Raw genomic sequence first — 10,528 nt, 5'->3', positions numbered from 1 at the left:
ACACTTTCACACCCCCCACCCCCCGTTGGACGATGGGCAGGGGCGTAACTAGGAAAGGCTGGGCCCCATAGCAAACTTTTGACTGGGGCCCCCCCTCCCCTGGGTGTCAAAACAACCCCCCCCCCCCTAGTAGATAGTGCCTTTTTTACAGCCTCCCCTGTAGATAACGCCATACAGCCCCCTCTGTAGATAGCGCCATACAGCCCCCTCTGTAGATAGCGCCATACAGTCCCCCCTGTAGATAACGTCATACAGCCCCCTCTGTAGATATCTACATAGGGGACTGTATGGCGCTATCTACAAACGTGGCTGTATGGCGTTATCTACAGGGGGGATTGTATGGCGCTATCTACAGGGGGGACTGTATGGCGCTATCTACAGGGGGGACTGTATGGCGTTATCTACAGGGGTCTGTATGGCGTTATCTACAGGGGGTCTGTATGGCATTATCTACAGGGGGACTGTATGGCGTTATCTACAGGGGGGACTGTATGGCGTTATCTACAGGGGGGACTGTATGGCGTTATCTACAGGGGGGACTGTATGGCGTTATCTACAGGGGGGACTGTATGGCGCTATCTGCAGAGGGGGCTGTATGGCGCTATCTACAGGGGGGCTGTATGGCGGTATCTGCAGAGGGGGCTGTATGGCGCTATCTACAGGGGGCTCTATGGCGTTTTCTACAGGGGGCTCTATGGCGTTTTCTACAGGGGGGGTCTGTATGGCGTTATCTACAGGGGGGGTCTGTATGGCGTTCCCTACAGGGGGGGTCTGTATGGCGTTCCCTACAGGGGGGTCTGTATGGCGTTCCCTACAGGGGGGGTCTGTAGGGAACGCCATACAGCCCCCCCTGTAGGGAACGCCATACAGCCCCCCTGTAGGGACCGCCATACAGCCCCCTGTAGGGAACGCTACACAGCCCCCCCTGTAGGGAATGCCATACAGCCCCAACCCCCCAAAAAAATGCAACCTACAGTGTGAAAAGACAAAAGACATGTATCCCCTATCCACAAGATCTCCACAGGACAGAAGATACATGTGTGATCGCTGGCATTGATAGGGAGAACGGGAGACTGAAAGTCCCCTGAAGTTCTCCATGACTAACCTCTGACTTCCGGCGTCTGCGCAGCTCAAGAAAAATGAAAGGAGCGCTGGTCACGCATGCGCACAAGCGGGACCGGCGCTCCATTCATTTCTACAAAGCTGCCGACACAGACCCCGGAAGTCAGAAGTTTGTGATGGAGAACTTCAGGGGACTTTCAGTCCCCCGTTCTCCCTATCAATGCCAGCGATCACACATGTATCCCCTATCCTGTGGATATCCTGTGGAGAGGGGATACATGTCCTGTGTAGATCCTGTGGAGAGGGGATACATGTCCTGTGTAGATCCTGTGGAGAGGGGATACATGTCCTGTGTAGATCCTGTGGAGAGGGGATACATGTCCTGTGGATATCCTGTGGATAGGGGATACATGTCTTATGTTTAATGGCAGAGTGGGGAGATACCTCCCTGCTCTGCCGTAGTGTTCAGTGGCGTCCCGCTGTAGCAGCCATAGCGGCAGCTAGCGGAGCCTCCGGCCATGGTGGCGGGCGACACGGGCCCCCTCATGCCGCGGGCCCCGTAGCTGAAGCTACGGCTGCTATAGCGGTAGTTACTCCACTGTGTTAGGGGGAGTTCACACTGAGTTTTTTTACGCGAAAACAGTGGCAAAAAACGTCAGAAAGTGCCTCCCATTGAAAACCATAAAAAACGCCTGCGGGAAAAAGAAGCGTTAGGCTATGTTCACACAGAGTTTTTTGCAGGAGGAATATCTGCCTCAAAATTCCGTTTGGAAGTTTGAGGCAGATTTTCCTCTGCCTGCACACCGATTCTTGCGGCTTTTTTGGCCCGCGGCCATTGACCGCCGCGGGCATAAAACACTGCGAAATACGCTTTCTCTGCCTCCCATTGAAGTCAATGGGAGGTCAGAGGTGTAAACACCTGAAGGTAGGGCATGTCACTTCTTTTTCCCGCGAGGCAGTTTTACTGCTCGCGGGAAAAAGACGCCGACGCCTCCCATTGAAATCAATGGGAGGCATTTTCTGTCCGTTTTTGACGAGTTTTGCGACGCGGTTTCCGCGTCAAAAAACTCGTCAAAATACTCTGTGTAAACATAGCCTAATGCCCTTTCTTCGGGCGTTTCTGTCTCCGACTTCCCATTGACAACAATGGCAGGCAGAAAATGCATTTTTTGCTGCGTTTTTCTGCCCTCGGCCGAAAAACGTCACAAAAAAACGCAACAAAAACGCGGGAAGTGTTCAAAATATGCCTCAAAATTCCGGAAGGAATTATGAGGCAGATTTTTCTACCTAAAAACTTTTCCCTTCTCCCATGAACTTTTTTATTTGATGTACATCATGTACCTGCCCTCTGCAGTCTGCACGTCCTCCGCCCGTCCTATGGGATGCTAGTCCTCCGGCAGTCCTGACTTTACTCCGGCAGTCCTTGGTTCCTGACTGTACTGTCCTCCGCCCGAAGTCTCGCGTCGGTCGTTTAGCTCCGCCCCCTGTCCTCTCCCCTGCCTGAGCGCTCCTCCTACCAGGTCCTCTTCCACTGTGTGTGGGAGGACTATCCGTGGAGTGCACAGTGTGCAGTGAATATCACCGGGCCCCCGGACCCCCCCCCCGCGGCTGTCACCGCCCCCCCCGGATGCCTAGTGTAATGTTAGTGTCGTGACTCGTGATGCTACTACTAGGCATGAGGGGGCCCGTGACTCCAGGCCTGGCAGTGGCACATAATGTAATGTGCCTGACTGTCAGGGCGACACGGGCCCCCCCATCCCCGGGCCCCGTAGCAGCTGCTACTGCTGCTACTGTGGTAGTTACGCCACTGACGATGGGGACACTGGCTCAGTTGGGGACAGTGGAGAAGATTTTTTTCCCCTGCGAGCAGGAGCTACGCTGGGAGCAACAGCCTCATCCACCACCACTTACCCCCATACAGCCTGGGCAGGTCATACCCACGGGCTTAGGCCCAGCTTATGTCCCGGCAAGAAACACTGGAGGGCCTCTTCAGTTTACTCAAGGGGACGACTAGGACCCACCGTTCTCGTTCTCGCCGCTCGTCCAGACGCCGTTCATCTCGCAGATCGACCAGACGTTGTACACGGCATAGGTGATCTTCATCAAGGTCGTCTTCTGGTTCACAAACTGGGAGCTCACGCACTGGGTCGTCACACCACGGCAGTCCGCAGGGCAGCCATGACAGACTTAGCCATAGCAACCGCTTCTCTGCTCGCTGTCACTCAGCAAGGCCGATCATTACGGAGGAGCCAGTAGCACCCACTGCACCTGTACCTCCACCGGCGCCATCATCGTCATTGGTCCCGGTATCCGCTACAGGACACGGTGAGTATGACTGCTTTCGGGCTTGGGGTTCAGGGGGAAAATCTGATGCAGAAGTCTTACATGTGTTGCGATCCCTGTTGGTGGGGGCTCCGGCGGCTCCATCCGTGCCCACTTCGCAGGTGGAGGCAAAAAAAACGCTAGTGGAAGCGTCCAAGTCCATGGTATCCCCGTCGCTGCCCGCCTTCAGGGATACTTATTTTTGTGGTATCCCCCCCTTGGGGGCGCATTTGTCGGATGACACCAGGGAAAAAATAGCAAGGAATGATTATATTGATATTTGGTCCCTGGTGTCTGTGGATTCGGCTACAATTGATAAGGAGCGTCGCTTTGAAAGGGGTGCCCCGTCCAAATCGCGGGTTGCAAGAACGTTTAATAACTGGTTGCAGGCTTTCGCAGTGCTGGGTTGCGAGTTTTCGCAGAAGCTCCCCGATAAGTCTTTTCAACTGTTCGTTTATTTGGATACTATTTTTAGCGCATATAAGTCGCATGGGGGCTCCGCTTGGTGGCGCTATGATGAGGAGTTCCGTAGACGTATGGCGCAAAAGCCAGAGGTACGTTGGGATACAAAAGCTACAGATGTTTGGTTGAGGCTCATGATGTCTCAGCGTCCCTTTCAACCAGCAGCCCCCTGCCCATCCGCGTTTGGCGGTTCCTCCGCCGGGGTCGGGGCTCAAAACAACAAGCGTACTGGGACTTGCTGGCTCTTCAATGAAGGGCAAAGCAAGTTCTATGGCTCCTGCAAATTTAAGCACGAGTGTTCAACTTGTGGGGGTTCCCATCCAGCAGTCCGTTGTAACCGGCGGACTGCCCAGGTCCCGCGTCCTAACAGTATGGGTAGGGTTGAGGACCCCAATACGCGTCCTAGAGATGCTCCCCTGGTTAGACCGTTACCCCAAGATGGGGGAGGCCGCCCTAATTAGGACTGGTTTTTCGTTCGGGTTCTTTATCCCATTTATTTACAAATCTGCACCGAATTTTTCCAGTAATTTATGGTCCGCCAGAGAATTCCCGTCGGTTGTGAGGGTATGTTCACACGGCAGCGTCCGTAACGGCTGAAATTACGGGGCTGTTTTCAGGAGAAAACAGCACCGTAATTTCAGCCGTAATGGCATGTTGAGGCGTTTTTTGCTGCATCCATTACGGATGTTAAATGGAGCTGTTTTTCCATGGAGTCCATGGAGAACGGCTCCATTTACGTCTGAAGAAGTGACAGGCACTTCTTTGACGCGGGCGTCTTTTTTACGCCCCGCCTTTTGACAGCGGGGCGTAAAAAAAAAAGACCGTCTTCACAACACATTGTAAGACCCATTCTAATGAATGGGCAGATGTTTGCCGACGCTATTGAGCCGCTATTTCGGACGTAATTCGGGGCAAAAACGCCCGAATTACATCCATACCCTTATAGACCAGGTGAACAAGGAGGTGGAGCTCGGCTGGATGGCCGGCCCTTTTTCTGTGTTATATTTCTCTAACCTCAGGGTATCCCCGTTAGCGGTGGTACCCACTAAAGAGCCGGGAAAATTTAGCTTGATCCACCACTTGTCCTACCCTAAAGGCGATTCGGTCAATGACGGCATAGATAAAGACCTGTCCGCGGTGTCGTATGTCTCGTTCGACAGGGCGGTGGAGTTAGTTTGTCAAGGGGGGCAGGGAGCCCTTATGGCCAAATCGGACATCGAATCGGAGTTTCGGCTATTACCCGTTCACATGGATTGTTTTCACCTGCTTGGTTGTGAGTTAGCTGGACGGTTTTATTATGATATGTTCCTCCCTATGGGTTGTTCAATTTCATGTTTTTATTTTGACGTTTTTAGTTCCTTTTTGGAATGGGTTTTGAAGGACTTTTCAGGGTGTACATCGGCTACGCATTACTAGGACGATTTATTTTTCGTAGGCCCGGCTGCGTCGCCGCTGTGCCAATTATTGCTGGATTCCTTTCGCAGTTTGTCAGCCCGTTTCGGTGTCCCCCTTTCCGAAGAGAAAATTGAGGGCCCTACTACAGTGTTGTCCTTCCTTGGTATAAAAATGGTCTCTTCGGAGATGGTTTTCCGATTACCGGCTGACAAAGTCATCAAATTGCGCTTGCATTTGACAGCGGCCATTTCGGCTAAGAAATTACAGCTCCGGCAGGTTCAATCCTTGTTAAGTCTGTTAGTGTTCGCCAGTAGAGTCATGCCCATGAAACGTATTTTTTCGCGTCGCCTGTCATTATCTACGGCTGGCGTTCGGTTGCCCACTCATTACGGATGGGGCGGGAAAAGCCGGTTTTGGGGCTATATTGGGCCCTTCCTGGTGTTTGGCCCCATGGCCTGAAGCATAGCGCCTTCCTGGCTGATGCAAGAATTTAACTTTGCTGGAGATGTTCCCTATCATAGTTGCAATAGAATTGTGGGGTGATAAGTTAGCTAATTCATCCATGGTGTTTTGGTCAGACAATGAAAGCGTGGTCCATGCGATGAATCATTTGACTTCCACTTCAATGCCGGTAGTGGTTCTGATTAGGCATTTGGTGCTTAGATGCTTGCAGCACAACATTCAGTTTAGGGCGCGACATATTCCAGGTGTTCAAAATAATGTTGCTGACGCCCTTTCCCGTTTTAATTGGCAGGTTTTCTGTTCCCTCTGCCCATGGGCGGACTTGGAAGGGGCCAGCTGGCCGGATACGCTGTGGAGGATGCTGGATCTCAGCTGGTCCCCCTCGTAAGGTCATCCCTCGCTTCCTCTACCTGGGCTACATACGGTAAGGCGTGGAATGAGTGGTTGGATGTTGTTGGGGTCCGTCACCTGGGTCCTGACGACGCTACCCTACCTGGTTATGTATTGGTGTACCTGTCTAGGTTATATGACCGTGGGGTCTCAGGGGCTGTAGCGCAGCGTAACCTTTAGGGTCTGGCATTTTTATTTCAATTGCGCGCATGGCCAGATTTAACCAAATCTTTCTTTAGGGCAGATTTACACGAACGTGTAATACGTCTGTGCAACCCGCGTGCTTTTCACTCGCATCGCACGGACCTATGCTAGTCTATGGGTCAGTGCAGACTACCAGTGATTTTTGCGCCGCGTGAATCCGCTGCGTAAAACTCACGACAGGTCCTCAATTTCAGCGTTTTTCGCCCATCACGCACTCTTTGAAGTCAATGGGTGCGTGAAAATCACGTATGCCATACGGAGGCATCTCCGTGGGAAGCACGTGATTCGCGCAACAGCAGTCAAACTATGAATGTAAACAGAAAAGCACCACGTGCTTTTCTGTTTACAAACATACAGAGTGTCATAATGATGGCGGCTGCGCGAAAAGCACGCAGCCGCGCACCATATGATCATGACACACGGAGCTGTCAAGTGCCTTTTGCGGGTGTAAAAAGCCACGTTTTTTTGTGCCTGCAAAACGCACACGCTCGTGTAAATCCGCCCGCAGGCTCTAAAGGGTTGGAAGAAGTCCGCTGTTAAAAGAGAAGCCCGACGCCCGGTTTCATTCCCAATTCTCATAAAATTGTTACAGGCCCTTGAGCATGTTTGTTCTTCCCCTTTCGAAATATCTTTATTTTTTAAGCGGCCTTTGTGTTGGCCTTTTTTGGGGCTTTACTTATCTCGGAGTTGATAGCGGCTACCTGGCTACCCGGCCTGGCGGTTTGTTGGCTGACGATATTGCACTGTCCAATTCAGGGGTTCGTTTCCGTATTCGTAAGTCGAAGACAGACATTTTTGGCAAAGGGTGTTGGGTATCTTTGAGACCGGTTCCCGGTCCGGCCTGCCCTGTCTGGGCCGTCACACTTTATATAAATGTTCGTGCGTCAGGTACGCAATTCTTGTCACATGCCAATGGTAAACCACTCACTAGGTTTCAATTCACGTCTATATTTCGTTCAGCGTTAACTCATGCTGGCTTTCCCCACATGGAGTTCGGAACACATTCGTTCCTCATTGGAGCCGCTACCACATCCAGTGGCTTGGGCCTATCTGATGAGGAGGTACGGCGCATTGGGCGGTGGCGCTCTGACTGTTTTGCCAGTTATTTCCGCCCAGATTTAATATTGCAATAGCTTCTTATTGTTTTAGTTCTAGGTTCACGCCACGTTATATGGATACTTGATCATTCTTACGTTTTTTGGGCAGAACGAAGAGCGGCAATACGACCAGGAGGTCTCTCGCTGGGTCTGCTGGGAGCCGACGTTCATTGGAGGGGTTTGTGAGGCCTGAGGTGGCTGTACGTCTTGCCCGAGGTGGTGGCCATAAGCGGACAACGAGTCGGTCCTACGGTACTGGTTATCCATGTCGGGGGGAATGACCTATGTTCCGTTTGCTTGGGTGAGCTCATAGCATTGATCCAGTCCGACTTTGAGAGGTTTACTTTGTTTTTTAACGAATTGGTGCTGGTGTGGTCTGAGGTTATTCCCAGGGCGTGATGAGGCGGCAATTAAAAGGCGCAGGAAGCTGCTTAAAACCAGGGTGTCCAGGTATGTCAGGGCTGGTGGAGGTGTGGTGATTAGACACCGGCAGTTGGAAGGTGACAATCGGTGTCTGCTGCTACAAGACGGGGTACACCTCACTGATATCGGGTTAGATATCTTTTTGTCCGTGCTCCAGAATGGTATGGAGGAGTCTCTGTTTCGGTTGACCTAGCTTGATAAAAGGGTAATATGCACACAGTCTTGAAGGCACTCAGGCTTATTGCCCGTTGTACCCAGGACTGGGTAGCAATAAAGGGGTTAATTTGGTTACGTTAAGCTAGGTGGGTTTCGTTCCATAGGTTGTTTATAATAAGGAGCCTATAGGAGTGGGGCCTATAGCAGTGGGGCACTCGCCCATGGGGGCGTTTTGGTGGGAGTTATAGAGCAGCTTACACACCCTCCAAGGTTAGAGTTTATAATGGCAGATAGGGAGGACAATCTTCCTCTTTTGGCTGTTACCACTCAGGGATTTGTATTGCCAAAGAATCGTGTGTACACTTACCTGTTTTTCCCACCCTCCTTCCCAATTTTTTTCTCTTATGAAAAAAAAAAAAAAAGAAAGAGAAATTATGTATATATTTATAAAAAGAAAAGAAAAGAAAAAAAAAGGATGTTAAAAAAGAAAAAAAAGTGGAATAACACAATGGAAAATAACGGTTTAAAAAAAAAAAAAAAAAGGCTAAATGATTGATGAAACTAAGAAAGGAAACCGCATACAATTTGGCTTTTGTTATGTTTATTCATGACACTTCAATGTTGGAGTCCAATATGTTGTTTGATGGTCTTTTTTGGTTGTCATTGTTTTATTTTCTCAGAGTGTTTGTGGATTTTATGTCACAGCAGGCGCTATTTGTGGAAAAGTACGACCTACAGGCGGGCCTTAGGCGGGCTGGCATACGGGTTCATTAATAATGGTTTACAGCTATATATTTTGAAAATATTAAATTAAGAAATAAATAAAGGTGTGGCCGACCGTCCATGTCAACCCACGTTTAAAAGTTCAGTGGTAGTTTGTCTTGTTATTTATAGCAAAAGGTTTTAGTCTAACCTAGCGTGATAAAAGGGTAATATGCACACAGTCCCTAGTAGTAACATGACAGCATGTACCCAAGTAGTAACATGACAGCATGTACCCAAGTAGTAACATGACAGCATGTACCCAAAGTAGTAACATGACAGCATGTATCCAAGTAGTAACACGACAGCATGTATCAAGGACAGAGATTTGTAACTTTGGCGCTGGCTCCTAGACCTGACTAAGATTGGTCCAGACATGGCAGAGGGTGGGGGGAGTAGAGCACATTTTAAAACCTCGGCCTTGAGTACCAAGTGTCCCTCCCACTGCATGTAAGGCCAAGAGACTGCTCTACAGGAGGGCGTACTCATGGACTGCTCCACTGAGACTGATCCTTGCTGATAGAGACCGGCGCTGGGAGAGTAAATTACATTTGAGAGCTCTGTTGTTGGCCGATTACATGTCACTTCCTGGCAGTTTGTAGAGACGATGGTTCCAGGAGAAGGTTTTAGTTCTTTAATAGCTACCACAAACTGAAGCTTCGTTTCCCATTGGAGTGTTGTCTATTTTTGATGGAATATTGTTCAGAGATATAAAGTGTAGTATGATCCGTGTGAACTTTCCTCTCTGGCCATCATTCCAGGTAGTCCACTCATCAGAAGATTTTCGTTTGCTTGTCTTCCTTCAGCTCTAAGGCTCACAAACATCTGACTGTAATACTTTGGGTCAGTATTGAGACGCATCATCTTTGAGCTCATGTGAGCAATGATGGACAGACATTGGTACCAAAAGGTCTCCTTTCTGCCGTCTACCAGGAAGGGACTTAGTGGGTAGGAGATCTGGTGTCCCATATAGCAATATGACACATACAAGCATGTTAACAAGGTTGCCTTTAGTTCTTTCTCACTTCTTATCTGGGAAGAGATGACATCTCGGCAAAGCATGTACAGGAACACCACAGTGCCTGATGTTAAAAATCCTTGGTCCTGCCATCCTTGAAGGAGAAGTTGTCTGTCTATGCTTGTTATCCACTCTACTACATCTATTGGAGAAAGGTGGTACAGCTGGAAGCATCTCCGGCACAGAAAGACTGCTAAACATTTTAGAATCTTCTTGGTGTATGTGTGTAGTATGATGCGCTGTGGAACATTAAATATTTGTTGCTCTTGAGTGGACACTTGATCTTTGAGGACTGGATATTCTGAGTCCATCTTGACGCTTGGTGGCTTAGTAGTTGTCAGAGTCTCCTTCAGATCAGCACTGATGACTGGAGTAATACTATACTTGCAACTGTTACTTGGTTCGTGGTGGTTTTTTCCTTTCTTTGTTTTCTGTGTGTCTTCATGGCGGCTCACTCTTACTTTGCTCTTTACATCGGGAACCAGCTTGCAGCAGCTGAAAGCTTTCCCCATGATTATTGAAGTCTAGATTCTGGATTCTATTTCTGTAGATGAAGTTACAACAGATGATTATTTCTTAGTTATGAAAAAACACATTACAATATTTAACCAAATGTAGGAAAAAAAATGTAACCTTTTATTAGAACACGTCTATGCCTATGGGCAGCTCAGCCTTAAAAGTTGTCTGCTCTCATGGGTCATGGGTATATGCAGTGTGCTGTGAATATGCACAGATGATGCCAAGGTTTGTATTCCAGAGGAGGACAAGGCAAATC

The 10,528-nt window shown here is 49.5% G+C and overlaps 1 protein-coding gene across 1 annotated transcript; it reads right to left on the bottom strand.

The window, feature by feature from the left end:
• Positions 1-8,557: 8,557 nt before the first annotated feature.
• LOC142741031 (cyclin-dependent kinase 5 activator 1-like) lies at positions 8,558-10,293 on the bottom strand. Its single transcript, XM_075850433.1, has one exon. The coding sequence runs from the start codon at positions 10,263-10,265 to the stop codon at positions 9,438-9,440; it is 828 nt and encodes a 275-aa protein (XP_075706548.1). The 5' UTR covers positions 10,266-10,293; the 3' UTR covers positions 8,558-9,437.
• Between the last annotated feature and the right edge of the window lie 235 nt (positions 10,294-10,528).

This window comes from Rhinoderma darwinii, chromosome 2, assembly GCF_050947455.1.
Source record: "Rhinoderma darwinii isolate aRhiDar2 chromosome 2, aRhiDar2.hap1, whole genome shotgun sequence".
NCBI classification, from domain to species: Eukaryota; Metazoa; Chordata; class Amphibia; order Anura; family Rhinodermatidae; genus Rhinoderma; species Rhinoderma darwinii.
This window is presented reverse-complemented; position numbering and strand designations above follow the sequence as displayed.